General features: G+C 35.7%; 1 protein-coding gene across 8 annotated transcripts in view; it reads left to right on the plus strand.

The window, feature by feature from the left end:
- The window catches only part of LOC126867835 (rap guanine nucleotide exchange factor 2-like), a 249371-nt gene that overhangs the window by 165580 nt on the left and 58981 nt on the right, over nucleotides 1-24810 (plus strand). For 5 of the 8 annotated variants that reach the window (XM_050622810.1, XM_050622814.1, XM_050622808.1 and 2 more), the window contains exons 2-3: nucleotides 6141-6829; nucleotides 15982-16057. In XM_050622810.1, coding sequence (XP_050478767.1) covers nucleotides 6519-6829; nucleotides 15982-16057 — 387 coding nt within the window. In that variant the 5' untranslated portion in view covers nucleotides 6141-6518. The remainder of the gene's footprint in view (nucleotides 1-6140; nucleotides 6830-15981; nucleotides 16058-24810) is intronic. The other 3 variants (XM_050622811.1, XM_050622812.1, XM_050622817.1) reach the window with 1 other exon arrangement.

Genomic DNA, 24810 nt, shown 5'->3' on the forward strand with positions numbered 1-24810 from the left:
AATTATTCAAGAAACTCAACCTGTATCGCAATTCCCCAAGAAACTTTCTTAAAAGATTCATCGACCAGGGACGGGATTCTACGAATTCTAGACGAAACAGATACAGAGTCCGTCGACTTACCTGAAAATTCCAAGAGGAATTCTTGCACCTGCGATTCATGCAGTGCCTCGGTGAAACGCGGTCTCTAGGTAGGGGTTGAAAAAGTTGAGAATTTTCTAAAGATCGGCTCTGCTTGAAACAATCTCTACGACTATGGTCACTCGTCAGTCTCACGGTTTGTGAAACTTTTGCAAGTCACGTTTGCGCAGACGCGTTCGCAAACACTCGAGCCCGGCGCTAGAATGTTTAAACGACTAGTAACGAGACTCGTGTAAAAGAACTGGTCGTTCATGGGGTTGCAAAACTTTTTTACGATCACTTTGGTCGACTCGAGTTCCGTGCACCAGTTTTGGCGAAATTTAACCACGGCTCTGTTTCTCCAGGACTATGGTTGTAGAACTTTTTGGAAGTTGGAGAAGGAATTTTAGGTAGACTTCGGTTACTTGGTCGTTTGTTAAAGAGGAGAGAAGAAAGTAAATGGGTTGGAAGTTTAATCGATAGTAGAAATAATGAGAAACTTGGGAGAAATAAGAACGATGGGAAGGATTTTAAAAAATCGTCAGAATTATGGATACCTGATTTGAGAAAGTATTACCACGGGAATACTTGAATAGCGATAAATAAGGTGAAAGTTGAGAATTATAGATATAAGTTCCATTTGATTCTTTTTATATGAGATAAGTTTTGATTGGGCTTTAGCTGTGTGCATTCTGCACTTGTATCACTTTTCAGTTTTTGTTGCGATTTTTTGTTCTATTTAGATACTTGAAGGATAAAATATAAATATTGATACAAGTATTTTTTACAACTATTAACCTAACATAAAAATTGTTATAGTTCCAGTACAATTAATTTTAGAGTATCAGTCATAGAACCTGCGACATTCTATTCTTCTTGAGGAGTAATACAAATTCAAACTCTTGGTTTGAACAGATTTTTTAATACCTTTTGTAAATATCTTAAGTATCGAGACAATAGACTTGGAAGAAGTATCGAGAATCCTATTGAAGACTATGTACACTGTACACAATAAGTTTCTCAGTTCTGTTCCAAAGACGTTATACGTTTCTGACCTTAAAATGAACTGCTGTACACGGTCTTGGCTGCTTTTGTCTCGAGAGATGCTGATACTTGAAACTTACTGTCGTTTGACACTTGGCTGAATTTACATCTCACCTTATTTCGTTGTCTTGGCTTGTTTAGGCTTTAAATGGGATCTAAAACTTACTGGATTAAATACTTTAATCCATCCAGAGCCTGAATACGAGCGAAATATGTAGTGGAGTACGAGAGAGATAAGATTAGTATATATACTAACTACGCTATACTACAATATACTAACTAAATTCGCCGATGTTGTTAAAAACATTTCGTGAAAATTAATGACGTTTCGATGACTCTCAGTTTCTTAACGATATTAGCGAGATTCCGTTTTACGTAGACTTCGAAATATCTGAAAATTCTGCAATTTGAAATATCTAAAAATTCTAAAATTCTACGATTCGAAACATCTAAAATACGAAGATTCTAAAATTCTAAAATAAACTCTATCAATTATACCTTGCAGCTAATCAAACTGACAAACATCCTTAGTCGCTAAATTATTCTCCGCGAGCATCCAAGCGCGCGCAGCTGTTTGAAAACACCCGGAAACACTAAAATATCAGAGAAAAAATAGCGAAAGCTTGTTCGCGAGATGTGTCGGTGGACAGAGACGCGTATCTACGCGCTTCGGTTGCCTGCGGCCAGTTTCAAATCCGAAAGACACAGAGATTACCTGGGGGACACGGCCGTGGGAAAGTCTTAGTAACGGCGTACAGTGAAGTGCATAAGAGGTCCCCGAGGAGGAATAGGTTTAAGAAAGAGGGTAGGAGTAGGTAGAGATTCTTGAGCCGGTGTATAGAAATTCAGCGAGCTTGCAAAACCTCTTGAGCACGCGCTCGAGAAGCAGCTCGTCTTCCTCTTGTCGTAGACGCGGGGGAAACGTACGAAAGAAAAGGCGAATTCCCTTGTACTGGAACGTCAGCAAGGGCGAACGTCGACGAATTGACTGGGGATAAAGTAAAAATGCCTCCCCCGAGTTTCTCTTGTTCGCAGCTTCCATGGAATTTTCTATTTCGAACGATTCGTGAATTTTCCAATCAACGGTGATATCACGACGCAGATATTCGCTATAATTTAGTAGTTTTTAGAGGATTAACCGGTTAATGGTTCGACAGATTGTGTATGAATTTGATTCGTTTCATTATTTTACATATATGTGCTCTTTGACTTATCATCTTTTTAATTAAAAATTTGTTTTTCTTAAAGTTATACAGATAAACGCCGGGACTAGTATGATTTATAATTTGATTCATTTGATCGATAATCGAAGAACTAAGGGGAGAAATAGTATGAATGCGTTCTTTTTTAGAGTTACATCGATAAGTATAGGGAAATTGGATTTGTTTTATTATTTTATATGTGGTCGTTTTAATTTCATTTGTTTCATTAATAATGGAAGTGGTTTTTAAAAGGGAGAAATAGCATTTGTGCGTTGTTTTCCAAAAGCTATGTACTTGGATAAAAATTTCAACGTCACGATCTGTTTTATTATTTTATGTTGTGTATCTTACGTTATATTACGTATAATGTGAATACATCGTTCTAGAGAAAATGTTTACGAAACAGAAATAATACTCTAGGATGTCAAATACGATTCTTACTTGAGCGAAGATACTGTTGTATACTGTGAAGATAAATCACATAAATGTATGAACGTGACGCACAGAAGTTTCGATTAAGATTAAACGTGGAAAATCATCTAACGATCCCTGTAATCGACGCTGAAAAAATAAAATACAATTATGGAAAATAGCGATAGCGCATATTGCGGTACATTAGCTGTGAGATAATTTGTGGTAGAATGGGAAAAGAGGCAATAGTCTGTGATAAAGTATAAGTCGAAAGTATGGGATAAAATCTTGTTTTCTCTGACAGAATTTACGTTGCAAGAGTAATAGCTGTGACGATGTTTCAATACAAGTTGGTAAGAGAATCTTAGCGGTTCTTCATACGAATTAGTATTTTTTTACTCAAGGCGTACGGTATAAGCTGGTTTCCCATAAAAAGGTAACGGTGGATGTCTAGTTGTTACAGACTGCAGCATAGAAAGACGCCATGTTCATGATACAACGTTTCCTTTAAAGTTTTCCGAGTTTTATTTGAACCTGCTTGATTACAAAATCACGACACCTTTTCGAAAGACAACCTACATATTCTGTTTCGTTATTTTATAGATCATATTCCATACATCCTTTATATATCTACTATTATTATATTTCTAGAACATTATTATATCTTAATCTGCAATGTCATTTGAATTTTTGAGATATTGTTAGAGATATTATTAATTTTTATTTTTAAATTTCGAACGTAATTTTAATATATCTGCTTGTAATTTCTCGCAAACGGAAAACGTCTACGAAAGATCAGATCGTTTTGGGCATACGATTTTGACAAATTGTTGGGCGATGAGAAGTTCCACAATGTTAGCAGTAAGAACGGAAACCATGAAAGAACGTAAAGGATTCGATTCAAGGGGTATTAGGGGAAGGACAGGTTGTGAGAAATCTCAGTTTCTGGTTTCTTAAAGCTTCAGCCTTCTATTCGGCCCACACTTTTTTGTACGAATCTTCCATTCAGAAATCATTTTGTTCTCTTTTCATTGAGAATTTTTTGTCCACTAGCCTGAACTCTGAAAGACTATTAAGGTTGTTAGATTCGAAGTAACGGTATTTATCCAGAATCGCACAAAGTTAGTAACTTTGAAATGTGTATTCTACTAAATATAATGGAGATAAAAGTTACGCAGGAAAGCATAAGGAAGGAAAATAATTAATTCACAGTGATGCTTCAACGTAATTGCTTAGGAATTACATACGAGCTAATAAAATGAATAATCTTAATGTTGGGAATTAAATGAAAATCATTTTCCCTTGTGTTCAAAGATTAGATGTAATTGCTCTGATAAAACTTTTTCATGTTTACTGTTTTATTAGTCCCTAATATAAAAGCTATAAATATGAAGCTGCTATTACGTTAAATGAAACGTGTTTACCATTACGGAATATTTATTTACGTATTAATTAGAACGTAACGATTCTTCATTTGTGGTGTATGTCAAATGTTGGAAGAATTCTAATAATTCTGTCACAAACCGTAATTAATCTACTTTCTGACAAACTTTTTCTCCCCAAATCGAAACCTAAGAGTCGCGATTGGAATTCTCAAAAAAATTCCACAAAATTCCCCATGGGTCCGTCGAAGTAAAAAATTAATCCACGTTCCAATAAAAATTTCACGCAGACCGAAACCTGAAAATTACAATCAAACTTCGGAAAGAATTCTTCGAAAACTCCGATGTTTCCACCACGGGAGAATAAATCCACGAAATTGTCCGAAAATTCCAAACTCATCCAAGCCGAAAACGACACGATCAGAACGAGACCACAAGTGGAGTTCTATTCGCTCTGTTTCCATAAAGTATGTAGTAGCCAGTATCAAAACGGTTTTTCCAATAATACTGTTCCATCGTTGGCGAGTTTCATAGCCGTGCAGCCATATTCCTTCGGTTCTTCGGTAAAAATCGACGAACAGGGTAAATATCCCTGGCGATCGACGACGACCGATTCAATCGTGACATTATCACAGAACCATCGAGTCGTTTATCGGCGACGCTCTCGAAATCGTAAGACGGATCAAAGGACTTATCGTTGGTGGCGATACGATGCCTCTATTCGTGCGACACTCGATTCCTTTATGACTGTCTCGGATTTTATCGGCGGGCGCCTCCCCCCGCTTCTGTTATCAGAATGCTGTGCAAACGGTTGACATTGATAAGGCGTTAGGAGAAAGGCGGTGGATACGACATCGCGACGCCGCGCCGTTACTCTCTCGCGTTAGCGATACACGCGGTGCATGGTGAAAACAGATTAGTCACGTAATAAAATCGTGTTAGATACGTCCGAAGGATTTTAGACGACGAGACACGCGGCTTTGTAAACAGTACATAGTACGTTCTTGAACGACGACGACGACCACGGAGCTGCGCACCGTTCTTCTATTTAGAATGACTTCCGTTACGCGACGGCTACACGGAAGCGGAGCTCGTTGCGTTTTGGTTTTAATTAAGATCGAGACAAGCCACTAACGATTCTTGAGAATCCAGATTCTACGAGTGAATCTTGTAATTTTTAGTGCAGGTAAACGTTTTGTGCCTTTATCGTTTTAATTGCCAGAAAAGTTGCGAAGTTGGAAGTTTCGTGGAGGTCCTTAGTAGAAAACATCTAATTACGATCGAGATCGGCCACCGAGAAGTCTTGAGAATCCGGACTCTTCACGCGAATCTTGTAATTCTTAGCGCAGGTAAATGATTTGTGCCTTTATCTCTTTAATTGAGAAAGAAATCGTGATGTTTCGTCGTGATTCTTAATCATAGGAAGCGTTGTTTAGTTTTGGTTCTAATTATGGTCGGGACAAACAAAAGAAAAAGGATTCTTAAGAATCCTATTTCTTCGTGTGATTCTTGGAATTCGCAGAATTCCTAGCGCACATGTATCATTTGTTTCTTAACTGAAATTCTTTAATTCACAATCATCGCTTTAGAACGTGAAATATAACAAAATTCTCGGATTCGTGCTTTATATTTTGATATACACGGTCTATGTTTATTGTTATTTAGAAAACGATAGAAAATATCTACAAAGTCTAATGTCTAACGGTGCTTATATTTGAGCTATACCAAAAAGATGCTACTTATTACTACTTATATTACATTCTGTAACACCCTTGCTCTACTCGAATCAAATATACACGCGAAGCGAAGTTTAGAACCCCTAAGGATGCAGTATTCTTCGGAACTCCTGCAGACAGCAACGTTAATCCTGAGAAACTTGCTTGAAAGCTGGCCAACGTTGATCGATGAAAGCCTGGTTCACGAACATTTACGGAATCCAACGCAAACACATTCTAACTGGAAAATTCGAATTCCTTTCGACAGACAGACTTCCAGCTACCAAATCGTCGCTGGGAAAAAGCTCTCGCTCTACGGAACCATCTCGATAAAACGCTAAAATTCTCTGATTGTAACATATATCAGTGGACTTTCCAATTTCGATAAAAAGACACGTCACAGGACTTCCCAATTTAAATAAAAAGCCGAGAGAAAGAAAAGATCGACCAAAAAAAGAGGAAAAAGAAGAGAGGAACATTGGCAACGAAGGGAAGTTCTGAAGGATGTAGTCCAGATCGTCGAGAACGGGTGACAATATAATAAAAAGAGAAGAAAACGGGAAGGATGGAGGCGAAGGAGGAGGCGTCCGAGTCGTGGAGGATCACCGAGGGCTGAGAAAGAGAAGGAAAAAGAGAAAGTGAGAGGATGCACAAGCACACGAGCCAACTACGTGGTCCCAGCGGCCCCGGAAGCGGACACCATGTTGCTAATAGAGGTCCTGTCAGAAGATGGAACAGCTTCCATGGCGGAGGAAGCGTTGGCGGAGGCGCGAGTAATTTTAACGACACTGTCGGAAATGGCAATCTGCCCTCTGGTATGATCACCAAGGCTCCGCAGGAGCCGTTCAGGGCCGTGCCAAAGGCTGTCCAAGCTCTCAGAAGCGAATCCGTCGATAGGAGCCATCGAGTACAGCCACCGCCACCTCCGGCTTTTCCTCGAAGGCGATTCTCCGTCTGGTGAGTTTGGAAATTTCAATCAGAAATAGGTATCTTATATGGTATATCTGTTATATTTTTTTCTATTATGATCTACTCTCTCTTTTTTCTTATTAACCTTTTATATCTCGGTAATTCTGTGATAATTACGTAATTCTGTTTATTACGTACCGAAGAACTTTTCATGATCCTCCGTATAGTGAGTTTTGGAATTTCTTAGAAGAAATCATTTATCGCTTAACCATTATTTAACTATTAAATTAAAGAACAGAAAAATGTACAAAGGTACATAGTATCTATATAAATATATATGTTCGTCGAAATAAAAACTAATTTTTTCAAAAGGTAATATTACCTTACGTTTATAAGCAAATTCGTCCAATCCATACGGAATAACAGAAATTAATCACAGTTGGTAATTAATTCTCCGAACCAGTAACCGTAAATTAACACTGATGCAACATAAATCACCTGGTCGTGCATTATTCGAACAGTAAATCCGACTCTTGTACACCCCTTCCGCCCTAGAATGGATTACCTATTATCAACTAATTTTTTCCATACAAAATATCCAATCCCACGCACAACACTACACCTGGTCATAAATCAATCTTTTATTTGATCCTTCAAACTCTACACCACTCGACTCTATCGATCACAGCAGCATCCGTTATTACGTTATCTCATTCGATATTTGGTACGTTGTTCGGTTTGTCAAGTTGATGCTAACGCAATTTCGATGTAACAGGGCAGAAACGAACGTCTGGGCGTAAATCGGCGTTTTCCTTGCGCGTTAACGGGGAATTGGTCCACGCTGACGGTGCATCTTTTATTGAAGCAACATCGTAACAAAAATTTATCCGTGGTATAAATCAGCGTAACGCGGTCGTTCGGACGGACGTACGTTACAATCTGAATATATTTCAATTAATCTCCATAAAACCGCGACAGCCAGCCTGCGTATATCCTCTATCCGATCCTTTCCTCCTCGCTGTTTCTCTTTTCCCCTCATTCGGTCTGTTTTATTTTTATTTTTCTTCATTCCCGTTCGTCGGTACGAAATATACGACTCGTGAAATTACATGGTGTCGTACGCGCTGCCAACCAGCGATACCTTGATTGAAATTTAACGACATAACTTGGGTTTCGACTATCGAAATCGCCTGGGATGGAATAAGCCGACAATTGCGAGGCTAATCTTGACAGTCGGCCGGAAATCGAAATAAACGAGCGAGGAGCAAGAACAAGAATACGGAGAACACCATGTGTGCTATGAAGTTACAGGTCTGTAAGGTGGACTGCAAAAAGGGAAAGATAGGGACAGGTGAAAAGGTGCTTGATAAATATCAAATTTATTGTTGGAGAAAGATATGACGCGGGGACGAGTGATTCTTCAAATCTCAGAAGTGTTGCACAGCTTTGAAAAAAGCAGAGAAACGATAGATGTTTGAAAGCGTTTATGAGAGATTTCAAGGTGTTTGATTAAATAGAATCGTTATTCGCGTATGCACAATTCATAGAAGACTTTATGTTTAATTAATCAGGGAAACCAAGAAAAAGAAAATCAAATCTAAATTTAAAATCGTGATCTCTCGTTTCTTTTATTTCTATAAAATTATATTTGAAATTTCTATATTATATATATAATTAAAGTATAATTAATGATTCTTAAAATGCATTAGAGAATTTCTTAGATCTAAATATCCTTTACTCGGATGCATAAAAACCAATTACAAATATAATCTTGTAAGGAGTCTTCTACTAAATCTCTAAATTGCTACAGAAATGATTAGAAATTCTTAAAATTCATTAGAAACTAATTGTTCTTAAATGCAAGTATTAGTCAAGTGCATAAAGCGTTATTGCTATACAAATTCAAACTTTTTAGAAACAATGAATTTTTGTGTCGTCTGTTTTATAGTTTTATATTATATATTGTAAGAATTCTATAAAGAGTTCTTTTATAGAATTAAAAAATTCTATCATATTCTACTAAGGAGTTCTAAAATCTGTTCGAAGGTAACTTCCCTAAATGTCGATATTATTCGAGTGTATGAGATCCAACGGGACCAACTATCTCACAAGGTCGTGGGAAGACCTTTTGACACATAAAAGCCAGAAAGAAGCTTTTGTCATTTCGGTTATTTCGTTGCCTACTGGTAGCAATTATACTTACTTAATAGCGTATAATGAGTCGCACAGGGAATTGATAGAGGTAACAGAGTCGACTGAAATATTTCATTAAGTCGACTAAGTTCGAGAGCCAGTCGGGTTAAGTGGAGTATGTAATGTCACCAAGTGACCAAGGAAATCCGTTCTGGCATGCGAGTGTCGGAGGTTCAAATGGCTCAGTAGTGTTTCACGAATGCAGAGACACTTTCTGAGCGAAATTGCGGACATTCTTCGAACATTATTAGGGGAAATAGAGACAGAATAATGGAAAAAAGCTCGTAATAAAATATTTTAATTCTTCTTCTTAAATATTTTAATCTTCTTTCTTATGACAGCAAAAATTATTAAAATACTAGTAGCAGTAGTAAGTATAGTTTATTTACAGCCCTCTGTCTATACAAGGAATTCGGTTTACAATTATTTCCTTTATTGTCTTGCATTCTTACTTAGTCATCTACACACACATTCATCCACTAGCACACACACTCTCATTTTACCCTTGGATATCCACTGTTTATTACCTACCTAACTGCCAACTATTACATATGTCTATTATCTGTTATTGTTAAGTTAATATTTTAACTTAACTATGTGCGTGTTATAAACAATTTAATCGTGAAAATTTCAATCAGTTCTCTATCTTACGAGAGAAAACTCATTAAGATTTAATGGCTAAGATTTAATAGCTACATTATTGTACCAGTATGAGTGGTAGATCTCACATCACACGCATACAATTTTCATTGAGAGATTTTACAGGATTTCATTCGACGATCGTAAAATATCATTGAATTTAATTTCGTTGTAAGATCGTACTGATAATAAAATCCGGCGTAACTTCCCGTTGAAAAGTAACGTAGATTTTATTTCATCGTTTTATTAGAGAGCAAATTCACGATGATTCTCTCTACCTTATTAAAACGATTTAAGCGGATCTACAAACGTACGTCCTATTTTTATCGGGCAAAATATTTTTTTAAAAACCACGCTATCTGTTTCATTTAACTTTCAGTGTAACTCGAAAATAAAAGAATAAACTATCCGTTTTCAATTTTAATAAATTTGTCCTTAACGAGCCTGAACGCGCTCCAACAATATCTTCCTATTTAACATACTCCACGAGAAATATCATAAAACCTTTCTCTCCCAACACAAGAAATAAAACTGAAAGTCTATTCCACCAGAACGAAGCAGAATTAATCTCACAAAACTATAATCTCGTTCATGAGACCCAAGAGTATCGTGAATCATTTCCCACCCAACAAAACCCTCGTTTTTTACAAACCCTAAGACAAAGCGAATGCGAACGCGAAAAAAACGCTGAAAACATAAAAGAGGAACATGAAACAAGCCGAAGAAACCCAACGAAGACGTAACGTCGAAGGAACGGACAAGGCCCGTCCATAAACGAAACGACCATAATCGCTAGGATGCGTATCAGCAACGGGGTGGCGTTATAGGGTTAACTCGCGACGGGGTTGCGAGATGGAGAAGCCGGTCCGCGTGATCCACGTCGAATTCAATTTTCCGCGCTGCACGCACACGTGACGCACGTGTTATCCGATCTTATACTTGGTGCGTGGTCACACCTAAATATACAGGGTGTTCCATAGATTGACAAAGCGTAGCTGGTGTTGTACATGAATATATAAGAATAAAATATTTACATGTTCATTAAGAGAGTTTTACTCGCAGAGAATCGTCGGATGAGCAGTTTGAGGTCGACTTGATTGAAGATCACAGTATTAATATTTTTATCTAGTTTCTTTCAGTTCGCAGATCTATATCGAACCAATCCTGAATTACTTATCGATCGACTCACTACTATTCTACTATGTTCTACTATTAGTTTCATCGTTACTTCGTGTTTTCTGTTATTTTGTACTTGATTATCTTCAAAGAAATTGCTCAAGATGACTATTCTGTATTTCGACGCATGCACGGGAACGTTTTATCGTTGATGTGGTTATCACATAGTCTACCACTATTCCCTGAGATTCTTTAAAATTGCTATCTTGTATTGAACGTCCATATACGCGAATTTCAAGTATCCTTGGAAATAAAAATTTAATGGATTTAAACCAGATGATGCAAGACAAGCGATAGGACCACGCTATTAGGACAACGCGAAATCATTAAATCTCGCAAATAAGATCAAAAAGAATATACGTTTCTAGGTATGTTTCTCGTTCTTTTGGAGTATCGAAATCAATTTCTCAGATATTACTCACACGTTATAGAGCATTTTGTACGTTACGCATGATGCGTTAAAGGTAGATGGATGAAACGAGGGAGGTCAAGAACCTTGGAGAACCTTCCTTCAGCCGTCAAATTCTCCAGTCGATCCTGGTTGAATCGCGTTTGATACACGTCTGTCGATATTCCCTTCATTCGTATTACCGCACCGCCAGATTTATGTTCAGCGTAGAGGTGTGTACTTGCACGTCGACGTCGATTTCTCGCATGAGTTTACATGCGCTCTGAGCCCTGTCGAGGCGTTGAAAGAGAGGGATCGGTTAAGTTGTTGAAGGAACGAGAGGCGGATGCAGTATCGAGCAAGCAATGGGGTGCGAGTAGAAAACGGATTGTTAAATTGAGTAAAACATATTGGCAATGGGAGAGTGTATTTAGGAGGCGTCAGTTCGATGAGGTTCAAGTGTAATTTGTGTTTAATTCGGTTAAGGGATGTTCTTGTACTGCTGGTTTAATTCCTTGGTTTGTAACATTCAGCTACGTTGGAACCAGAAGCTCAAATTCGGTAAAAGTAGAGTCTAACGTCATCGGTAATGGATTTCTGTTTAGGAAGCGTTAGTTGAACGAAGTTAGAGAGTAATCTGTGTCAACTACAATAACTTTCTGGATAAGGGGCGTTTCTGTTAGTTGTTTTAATCTCTTGGTTCGTAACATCGATACACGCTCGTTGCGCGAGTTTTAGTTTGACTCCAATAAAGATAGATTGGTTTCGTGGCGAAGTTTAGTTTGGTAGTTTTGACTTTTGGCATTATCAATTAGTTCTTGCAATCTGGCGTTTATTCTACGAAATTCTTGAACAGAGATATATTAAAATTCCTTAATACGAAAACAAAGAAATATCCAGTGGCTTGTTACAAGTTTTACGTTGGCTTCAAGATACCGCGATATGTTTTTCGATCTTACAAGTTCGTATCAAGTTTGAGATTATAATATTGCCGAAACTAACTGTACACGAATATATAATAATTCGTGTGTTGCATTATTATGCAAACAAATGTCGTCCTGTATTTGATGCCTTTGAATTTCTATGTTTCTACGAAACAACAAATTTGTATCTCCTAACCTAGATAATAGCAATACCAAATATTACTACAACATTATAACGAAATAACTGTATTGTACTATAATACCTTCCAGCTTTGGTATCTCCTTTGCATCTGTTCTGATAAATATTAATGTATTATTTGCGTGTGTTCTATTGCATTATGGTATTTAGTGTAAATATCTATATTCTTAACAGCAATATTGACAGAATATCGAATTTATACTGTTGAAAATTAATCAGGATTCTAATTAATCGGGACCCACGGTGGTTATCGATGTATGTAATTAAGGTAGAGGTTTCATACAGCTAGATTATATCAGAAGGATCACTTACGTAATAGTTAAATAAGATTCTAAATACGATTTATCTAGAAGATTAACTCTCATATATCGTACCTATTTGTATTTATCTGATTCGCGGTAAGTGTTATCTAATTAGAATCGAAGTAACTTTAGATTACAATATTTTAACAATTTCTCTCCTATTTGTTTCATCGGCCATTTTTCATATTTCTAATTCCATTTTTGAGTACGCTCTATGTCTTCTGTCTAGAAGCAATTGAAAAGTACAACAGATTGAGTAGGCGACTAGCAGAATTTCTAACATAAAACTAATAAAATGGTCCAAACGATTCGCTATTTCAAACCGGTTTCCTTTAGAATCCTTTATTAATACGTCGAAATATTTACTAAAATTACTACCACGAAAACAGTATGCCTATATTTAGGAACCATTTCTAGGGAAAGGAATCACCTTTTTAGGTAACAGAAGAATTACTCAAACTCAAAGGATATATTACACGAGACAAGTTTCAGAACAATGTCGTTAAAGATGAAGATGCCGATGCTTTTTCTTCTTCGAGGCTCTCAAAGAAGAATTCTTCGATTCCAATATCTTACTACTGTTAGAAAAAGGCACGCGGTCGTTCTGTCCTATTTTCATCGGGATTAAACGTGAAGCAACGCGAAGAGATTTCTTCCTAAGCACGAGCTTTTCCAACGAGTCGTTGCATGTTCGTCGTACATTAATTACCTTAATTGGAGGCTAGATCCTACGGTAGCTGTGTACCTCGCAGAAATCATAATTTATTAAGGTAAATGGACTAGCATAGATAGAGACGATACAGCGAGACTTGGGCTGCCGACTAATTCTCTTGGATGATAATTTCAATCCTGAATTTAGGTTTTAACCCTCGCGAGGGAAATATATATCGATTTCGATGAAATTTTGTTGGTTAATGGCTATTAGCAAGTAGTAACAGAGTAGAGAAATACGTTGTCGTGGATTAGGGTTTATTTTGTGTTAGCTATCCTTCTTCTAGGTATCGCGGAGTAATTTATAAAAAGAAGATTATATTTTTTGATAGAAATTAAATATTTTAGTTTCTAAAAACGCTTTCCAATACGTTTGTTATGTTAACACATAGAAGTGCCTGTGTTAGTTGCAAAATAGAAATAACAACGACTTCTTATTAGTAAAACGTTTCATCTACAAATTAAAATGATCGTTACAAGAGAAGTTAATATTATGCCTCTACCGGAAATTCCTTTATCCATCCACGTTGATCTGTTAATTCTCATGCCAGATACTTTACTATATTTATATCTTACTTCTCTACCAAAACGATTCGCGCTAAACCAAGCTACGTTAAACTAAATTAAGTCAGGCAGCTCTCATTTGAAAAGGTAGCTCGATAAAGGTCTACAAATCTGTATTTATACAATATCCCCACGTGTGAATGGGATTACCGAAATAGCATCGGAAAATTGCTGCCAATATATCGAGAACACCTTGTATTTCGAGCAATCTCTATATCATACATATACTTATACACGCGTACACATATACGCACGTATATGTACATACAGAAATATATATCTCTCTGTATAGAATAATACACGTTCCAAGTACAAAGGGAAAATTATGCCAGAAGCCGAGTTCACGAGTATCTGTATTGTTCGACCCTCGATTCTCGCGTAGCCACGGGAGATTTTTCTAGAATTGTCTGCAGCAAAGGTACAGTGGCTATCAAAAATATTTCTACATCATTGAATTTATTATTAGCATTTACATACCAATTTATTAGGCCCAAATATATTAAATTTCGGACAGTTTAATAGTGTTATACTTTCGTACTATTACAAAAATTTGATAGAGCGAGGTAGGGTTGTTCGAGTCACTCGTGCTTCAACTTGCATGGAATAATCAAATTTGTCGTACATTATAAGACACCATTAATGTTTAACGTAATAACGGAAGGATAAGAAAATATCGTGTACTTCAGTAACGGAAGGTATGAAAAACGAGGGAATGATTCAATAAGAAAAACGAATTGATATACGCACGATAAGTATAATCGAGAATGATTTAATAAAATAATTACAATTGAAGATATTAGGCCGAGTTGAAGAAACGAAAATATGGCCGACACATTTCACTGTATATCACTTGGATCGTCTAAAAATCTCACGTATGGAAATTTGACGAATTATAAGGCAAATTACTTAGTCTGACTCAAATATGTTTTTCTGAGTATACTTCGGAAATGAAGCGAACCTGATATTAATAGAACACTTTCGTTGGAAAAGAGGAATATGCCCCAATACTTTTTATAGCCACTGTAACTGTAAATTCGCGGCTAATTCGAGGAGTAGCACAGGGAAGGGAAAGAAACATCTGTCGATGGCTCGTTCTATGGCAGATCGTAAACATTTAAAAGCCAGAACACCGTAACAATAGACGTATTTACGCGAGTCTGCACCCCTTGCTAGAGGATATTGTATCGTATACGAGAGTTTCGATGATAAATTGCATTTCCGACGATGACTTCCGTGTCGATGGAACACCACACCCCCGCCCCGTATTCGGCACACCCTGGTGTTATTGTTGCGCGAAAGAAATTTATAGCGCGCGTTCGATGGTCATTGGCCTTTAACGAAGGTCCGATAAAATCGAAATTGTTCCGCGTTGTGACGTCGATATCCCTGGATCACTAAGCGAGCAAAATTGTCGCTTATTTGTGAATGCACGCAGAGAACGTTAGGTACTAACATCGTAGGGAATGCTTTGGAATGGGGGAAATATTTGAGTATTTCGAGTGTTTTAGGTGGTCTTGTTGTTACAAAGAGAGGGTGTTTTTTGTATTTGAGCGTTGTTTCAATGAAATTATTTGACAAATTGTTATTTAAATTATACATTACCGCAGTAACATGTGAAATGTCCAATTTTCTTGTATTAATTTCCTAAATCGTCTTCTCCGATAAATCTTTTCATTTTCGTAGATGCGTCGCTACGTTTTCCTTTCTCGTGTATGATTTTCATTTCTTGTTGCATACTCGTAAAAATGAATTTTTTTTTGGAGTTCGATGAAACATGAATCATTGAAAGTCAGTCATTTCGTATTTTACAACCCACGTACATTTGAAAATATTTGATATTTATCTTATCGATACGAATATCAGCATACGACAACTGTAAAACAAAAGCGCTGAAGAAATTACGCCACCATATCTAAAATTGCATAATCTTCGGGAAAAATAAGATTATTTAATTTTCAACACCAGTCGATATCACGAGGAGAAATATTTAAACTACCACGATAAAATTTCATAAAACCTAAGCTTCAATGGCAAGTAGCACTCGAGAATGATTCTCTGTCATCAAGGAGAGATTTTAACCGCGTTACTATTGTTTTCTGTTGCAGCTTTGGCAAGCGGACGGGTGGCAGCGCCAGGAGACCCAACGAATGCTTCGTTCTCGAGCCCTCAGAGATGATCGTCGTAAGTAGAAACACAGTTTTATTTCGTGAAACATCCGCAGTTTTCTTTACGATCGTGTCGTAATTTGCGCGCTATACTGGCGAAAAATTTGCGCCACGCAAACTTTCGTCGCGTCACGAAAACTTCGTTTCATCGTGGAAGTTTGCCAGGATTTTACGTTTACCACGGTTCGAACCGTAACTTCCGTTGCAACTTCTTGCACGTTCAACTATTAAATTTAAAAAGAATAACGGAGCCACTACGTGCAATCAGAGGGTAGTTTAATCCCTTTCTCTGACGTTATTGTTTGTTACGTTTCATATCTTTTGCTAAACGATCGAAGGACTTTCGTTTCCGTATTTATTTTTTATAATCGTATTTTTACTATTTTATAACATTTTATGGATTTTATTTTTCGGAAGCTTTTTTAAATCTCGATGATTCGGTTCGTGTTGAATGAGTTACGCGCTATGATTTTTGTTTTATGGGGGTTTTTATAAAGATGTATAAGGGATTTGGAGTAATTTTTTTTAGCAATTATATATCGGTATTGTTAATTAAATAAAGGAAACATCTATAAAAATGATATTTAAAATTTAACCTCATAAGTATAAATTTAAAGGTTTGAAATATGGAGACATTTTGTTTGTTTATAATCGTATCGTTATTATCCTGTAGGATCGCTTTCTTAGCTATAAGATGTATGCATATACTTTTTGCAAGATTTGAAATATCGCTGACTTTTTTATGAAGTTCAATATGCTTGTGTGAATTTATATTATGGAAGGTTTCAATTAATAAAAAAAATGGAGTATAATTTTTTTTACAGAAATTAGATATTAGTATCATTGATTAAATAAGACAGATCTGATATAATATCGAAACAGAATGTGCGTGAATGGTATAAATTGAAACATCAAAACTCATATTTCAAGAAGATAGATCATTAATTCGGACAGCGATCTGCGCTTCATTTAATTCACGTTGAAAGCAGTTGGAGTTCGTAATTTTCAAATCTCGTGTTTTTGCAAAGTCAACTTCAAAAAAGTTTTGAAAAAGAAGTCGTAAAAGTTCGTTTTAAAATAGTTGTTGTTGAAGTATCATTTGCACGAATTAATCTACTAAGGGAACATTACGCTCCATTATAATAATTAATCGGAGGCAAAGTACATTTGTAATCTTTATAATTAACATTTACGTTTTTCGCCTTAAAAAGGAGTCTAGAGTCCAATTTTAAACTCCACCTACGCGTTTCATACATGCTATTCGTGTTATTATCTCGGGAAATGGCACAGATAATAGTAAACTCTACAGAAATTCCGAAAACATAATGTTTGTCACATCTTTGCCTTTTCCTTTGCTATTCAATTTAATAAGTGGTTTCGTACTACTTCTAAGCGATTCATTTATCAACAAGAAGAATAATACTTATATCGCGCATGTATTTCAAAAGTGACATAACTGGATAGAAGTTTCTAAAAAAGAAAAAAAATAAGAGAGAAGAAGAAGAAGAAAAGGAGAAAAGAATGTCAAATATTTTTGAGAATTATTCGGAAGCTCGAAAAAAAAATTATTCATGCTGAGACATATAATTTGACAAGAATAGACTGAAGAAACCAGCAGACAAATATCTTTATAATTTTCCATTTTTAATTCTTGACTTTTTCCTGGCATAAATTATTTTGTATTGCGACACATTCGAAATGCGTTTGCAAGATTCAGAATCAAGTTTCATTTCAATCGTTCAACGAAGCTATTATCATCTTTGTAACCATAAAAACCCCTAAGAAAATTCCCCGTACTAATAATTCGACAAAAAAAGAGAGAAAAAAAAGAAACAGTGAAACCTCGAGTACAAAAATTCTAAAAGAGGAAGAGAAAACATTATCCAAATTATATTATTTTAGAAGCAAAGCTGTGATACCGTGAACGACGATTCCAAACAGTATCTATTTTCATTCTCCGGAACCAAAATCGATAAACTAATTCATTCTGTCGTTTCCATGACACGTAGCATGTGTTTCCAGGTCTCGCGGTGTTTCTTTTTTTTTTTTTTCAATTCTCGTTGGTTGTCGGCTGAAAACCAGGGGAAATAACGGTCTATTATAGAGGACAAGGGAGAAAAGCAAGGAATTGACGCAGACGAACGACGCGAATTTCTCTTTTTCCGACCGGTTTGTTCCACATTCGCGAAACATGTGCACGTAAGCGCGAGGAAGAGCGTCCCTACGCTGCGATGGACGCTTCGGCTAGCTGCTTTGCTACGATATGCTCACGAACCATTCCGGATGCGGCGGCGATATCGCATAATGAAAGACAATGCTGTCCAGACTCGAGACGCAACGTGCCAGACAGTTAATCAATAGTTCCTCTCCTGGCGTGTGTTATGCCCGCGTCGACTTTTCGAGGTTCGCGTCGCTGCGCTCCTCTCTCCATCCGCTCCGATGATTGCGATTACGCGGACGATTATTTGCAGGATTAAAAAATCGCTGAACGATTCGGCGATCATTTTATTTAGGGGAGGGTTGCATGATTGGCTCGATGTTTGGGAAAGAAGGGTACTTTTCGAAGGGAAATTGTTGGAAAAATATGGGATATCGAGAGTCAAAGGGCCTTTTGAAGTTTCCGATTGTTAGATCGAGGATTTGTATGCGTTCGTGAGAACTTTGATGATTCAAAGATGCACAGAATGCACGTAATACGCAAATTTGCCTGAAATATCCAAGGTGTAGTATATTTATTATGATATTTGGTAGATGGAAAAAATTTCTGTCCGGGTTCCATTTCCTTAATCGCGCGATTCAACGTTTGGGAAAGAAGGGAGGTGCTTTTCGAACGGGATATTGTTTGAAAAATATGGGATATTGCGAATCGAGGGATTTTCGAAAGTTTTGAGTGGATTTATCGTGACTCGATAAAAGAGCCGAGATTTGAATACAGTTAGTTTAGATTAAAAAACGCGGAACGATCTAGCGTTCATTTTGTTCGGCAGGATGGTTGCATGATCGGCCCAGTGTTTAGAAAAGAAGGATTTCCCTTTTCGAAGGGAGATCGTTTGAGGAATTTTTTATTCTGTTCAACGTGGGTTGATGAAATAGCGGAGGTTTTAGTTTAATTAGTTTAGATTAAAAAACAATAAAAGAATGTAGATTTTAGTTCAGTTGGTATAGATTAAAAAAATACGTGGGACGATCCGTCCTATTTAGTGGAGGGTTGCGTGATTGGTTCAGTGTTTGGAGGAGAAGGGTACTTTTCAGAGGGAAATTGTTTGAGAAATATGAAATAGCGACAGTCGGAGGGTTTACGAATGTGATTCGGTTCATTGTGGGTTTATAAAATCGTAGGATTTTTAGTGAGTATTGTAACATTCGGTGGTGGTGTTTAATAAAAGTTTAAGGATTTTTGAAAATCTGTATTTGGAAGGTAGAGTTCAATAAAAGGCTGACATTTTTAGTGGAAACCGTGGCATTTGGAAATGGAGTTTGATGAAAGTTTCAAACAGTGATGTTTATGGAAACTTGCAGTGAAACTGAATGTAAAATAGGAATATGACATCCATGGATGGAATATGGAAACTATTATTTATTTGTTATTATTTATTATACACGGTCGTCCACTATCGACTTAGGACGAACTTTCAGCTTTACATTTTTTCTTGTATTTTATATTATACTTCTGTTGACATATTCAATATAATACAATACGCGAAGTCATGATATTTCGAAATTGAGTTTCAGAACAGGAAGGTTTTTAGAAACTTGTAATGGAATTGAATGAAGATTGAAAGGAAGTATGTCACCTAATGGGAATCGTGAATTATAGAGTTGGAATAATGCCTCTGTTGCTTCATCCAATATAATATATAGAATTATTATATAATAATGATACAAAGAAATAAAGAATATGTTTAAATAACCCCCAAAGTTTATTATTTTAATTAATTATTTAAATTAGTATGGTTCATTTCGAAGCAAAAGTTGTACCAGCTTTTTTAATTTAATCTGTGAACAAACGTAGCACTGAAAAATCAGATTTCTCGAAATAGCTACATAAGCGCCGTTCATTGAGAAATTTTAAATACAACTGTTCGCTTAATTATAGATTTATTAATAAAATGAACGAAGAACGATCTATCCGATGATCTGCCAAGATTTGTTTTCATCAATCTGGCTCGACAATGTTCCAAAATTACAAAAGTAGTTTGCAGTTCATTTTGACATTTAAAATTCACCTAGATTTGTCTGCGACAGCTCGATAACTCCGTTTAGGAATTTCCTTTCTCCTATCTAATTACACATTTCAAGCAGCGCAGCGAGTGAAATCGAGTGGTTCGTGCTGCCATCTACGATACGAACGTCTGTTTTACCGACGATTCGGATCTTGCAGATTTCGAAATTCATAGATCGCGTTCAGATATTTAATAATCGATTTAAAAATTTTTTATTTTTCTAGACAGATTCTATGATCTAAAGAGAGTTTATTAATTTTTTGTTTATACAAACTAGAATTTATTTTCTTTTCTCTATAGATTATATTTCTTAAAGAATTGTATCATATATTTATTAACAAATTTTAGAGAAATTTTCTTTTTCTATTGTTATTCGAAATAAATAAAGTAAATAAATGTCGATAGATCATTAGTTATGTAATATTTTATGTCATTATTTTTACAAAACGTTTCATTTTCTGTATCTCACAAATTCCATATAGTATTATTCATTATGCAACATTTCGAGCGGAAAAGGACGATGTGAGCCATAATATTCTCAATATACGTGCTCATAAACGAAACTCACTTCTCCAATAACGTATTAAAATTTTCAAATAATCCGTATATATTCCGCAGCTCCTGCTTATCGTGCTTTTAATCCCGCCTTATCTAACATTCACCTTAGCTTTCTCTGAAACAATGTTGAAACGATAATAAACCCATTATATCCAACAGACACTTCTAAATTCTTCTATTAAACATTTGACGCTTCTTCTTCTCTTCTGACACTTCGAATGACTTAACGCTCAAGGTGGAGGAGGTTTAATAAATCGATTGTTGGTGTGATTTAGCACTTTATTTGCGCTTGTTGTATAAAAGAAAAGTTTGATGTTATGAACACGGCGGTGGTAAGATCTTGTGGAGAGTGAAGTATTTCACCCGCACGGTACCATGTCTGTTGATGAACTGACCTTCTATGTTGCTGATTCTCCACCAGCTGTTCGGTCTCGTCCGTCTATCGTGCCTACCCGGCCGGATTTTTTTCCTGACCTTTGAGTCATTACAGCTCGGGGTGGACAGATAATTCCCAAAGAAGGGAATGGGCTTGCCCGAACCATAAACGAACGGCCATTCAAAATTCCGAACAATTTATTACAGTTATAGGTCTTCACAACATAGTTTGAGTTGGATTAGATAGTAACTATACTCTTCTTCCGTCAGAATATTTAATTTTATCTTGTATTTATATTTTACCTAACAAAGACCATAAATTCCATTTCATTCTTTCTAATTTGGTCATACACCTAAACCACGTTCTTTTTGCGTTATAACTTTATATAATGAAAATACATATATTAACAATTAAATATGTTATTATTTAAATGTGAAGGGTATGAAAATAGATCGAAATTCTGAATAACATTTCGAAGTAAATTATGAAATATAAAGCAGTTAATACAAAATGTCGCTCGGACTTCAAATAATTCATGGCTTTAATCATTTAAAATTAGAATACAAAATAAAATTAATATTAGGATCACCAACGATTAAAGTATAATATTTTTAATTAAATAAGTAAATTACTGAAATTTCCAAAAATACATCTCTATCATTTTATAAAATTTGTTAATCTATCCGACTGGTATCAAGTAACCTAAACCAGATTGCTGTGGATACCAATGATGACCAGTTGCGGATTAAAAATGAAAGACACGAAGGTACGCGCCAGTGCAAAATGCAATTTGGATTATGCAACGCGTTGTCACTGTACCGTGGACACCCATCTCCGTGTATGGTATAACAACTTCCTGTTCTCGTCTGTTTCAACTGTTTTTTTCCAGCATTATCTCGACTCCCCGGTTGACAACGTTTCATTATGCGGCGTATCGTAGATGTGATTATTCCTTGGTTGAAATTAATTGCGTTATCATACTTAGAATTATAGTGGTTTTGTGGAATATTCTTACTTTTTTTTTGCACATTAGCAAACATAAATGTTCTTAACTTAATTTGTTTGCTTATTATTTAAACTTATTATTTAAATACACAGGTTGTTATCAAGTGTATGAAGTGTTTAGTGAAAAAGTGGTACAAGTACTTACTTTTTGCAAAAAAAGAAAAAAAAACGAGATAAATGCAGGAACTGGTATATAATATCTGGATATAAAGTTTGTTGCACGAAACATTTTGCAGGAAAATTTTGAAAAATTTCTGAGAAACCATCTTGTACTAAACTTATAATTCTAGTATGGCAATAATAATAGCGTTACAACTGTAATAATACTGAAAAATATAATTATATACATATGACAATTTTGTGCTTATAATAATGTTTCAAAAAAATCTCCCAAAATTTTTGACAATTATTCCGTGACACTATATATTAACGTTAAAGGAAATGTATCATTGTAAAATGTATTTCATAGCGGTATGTAGTAAACGTAGACGAAATGTATTGGAAACATGTACCGCTAGGAACTGTGATCGTTTTCTTTAGGCCTTTTTACAAGCAATCTTTGCAACGTTAACGTTACCTGGCAATCAGATTTTTTCTCATATCATGTTTCTTTTTTGCAATCTCAACAAGGAACAAATTATGTCGATACAGAGATTAAGGCACTAATGGAAATGTTACGTGATTAAAAACTTATCTAAAAAATATCATCGATATAATTCATATTTAATTAACAAGGTAAAGAATGATGGTTATCTGGAATTAAGAGGCGAAATCTCTAATTTATATATAAATCAGATTATCTCTGTCAACGTAAAAGACTTTATAATAATTTTTAATCTCTTTCGCTGTGTTACTGCTCCATCAAATTTGCAAAAACCTTTTAACACGGACGATGTTTACATAAAACGCTAACGTCACACACGCAGCGAATAAAAAATATATCTACACAGCGTCGTATTTACTTCGACATTGGCATAGTGATTCATTAGCTTCGATACGTTGAATATTCTGCCATGTAAAACAAGTTTAGTATAAAAAGTTGCAAACATTTTTATGTCGTAACAAAACAGCGCCAGAACATGTAGAGTTTTTGAAAAATCATAAACACTCAAAACTTCTCCGTTCCAAATGGGAAAGTTGTTAGAAGCTGATATTGATTCAACCACTCGCATAAAGCCAAAAAAACCAATAAAAACATATTGCATTTATATTTATATTATACGTATGTAATCCTAGTACATTGTTGGTGAAATTCGTACCAAATAAGACACTATCCTCTTATAAAATAATATCAATACAACAATGTAAATCCCCTGGTATAATAAATCGCTGATTTTGATGCAATTAACGTATAATATATTTCTGAAAAAAAAATTAATCGATACATACTTTTTGTTTTTACGTATCGAAATCCACGTTGAAAGGATGAAAACAATTCTCATGGATGGGATTCAGAAACATATATTATATTGTATACAATATTCCAAAAATTATTAGAACTAAAAGAATGGCTTACTTGTAGATTACGAGATGTGTAATTTAGTCTTTACAACAGATCAATTAATTTTAATCAACTCGAGATATTATGTACTTCGCAATACACTCAAACCTCGCCTTAAAGGTAACATGGAAAAAGATAAATTTCGTGATTCGTTAAGGAATCAAAATTAATCGATAAATTGTCGTATCAATGAAAAGAATTGCACTATGTTTACACGGTCGTTAATGTCTGGCAATAAATTTGTAACGCGTTGATTGGCGCAGATCTTTAAGCTCTGTGCAGAATAGGGGCTGATATAAAGGGATGACGAATATTACAGTGGATTTACGGCTCTGTGCGAAGTGATTCGTCCGCTCGATGTCTCTTAGATTTAGCTTCCACGGTGACGGATTACGCGGAAATCCAATTCAGTCTTCATATTAGAGTCGTCTAGTCTGACGAGTCGTATAATTCACGATGACGATTACCGTATACGTACACGGGCTCACGAAAATATTCGAATCCTTGCAGACAATCTTTTACGAATATGAAAATTACAAGATATTTGAACATTCTCAGGTAGATTTCAAGTATATATTTCACCAATATATTCATAATAGTAGTATCTTGTAAAACACGCAAAATATATATAATATAAAATTTCGTATGGAAATTGTTGAAATATTTTCGTGAACTACCGTACGTACACGAGAATCAGTATTCGATACTGGTAGAAAGAGCTAATCGATAACAAGCAAATATCAACGTCGCGTGTATAACTTCGGACAGCTTCGCGAATTGTTCGATAATTCATTTTCAAACGGCAATTAGTCACGGCGCGAGATGCCCTCTTTGTTTTGCGCTGATCTCGTTAATTCCCCAACTTTTGTTCTCTTGTTTCCACGCATCTGTGTCGATAGGTTCAGCCCTTTTCTACGAAAATTAGACTCAACCTTTTATCGCTGCAGACATTGAATTATGTGATCAAATAGCTAGAACTTTGTTTATAAATTTTGTTTATAATCTTTTTTATAATAAATATTTTGTTGTTCATAAGCATGTGAAGTTACATATAGAGAGAATAAATAATAATAGAAATAGTAAGTAAAATTCGATCAAATTTTATT

Source organism: Bombus huntii, chromosome 7 (genome assembly GCF_024542735.1).
Source record: "Bombus huntii isolate Logan2020A chromosome 7, iyBomHunt1.1, whole genome shotgun sequence".
Lineage (NCBI taxonomy): Eukaryota > Metazoa > Arthropoda > Insecta > Hymenoptera > Apidae > Bombus > Bombus huntii.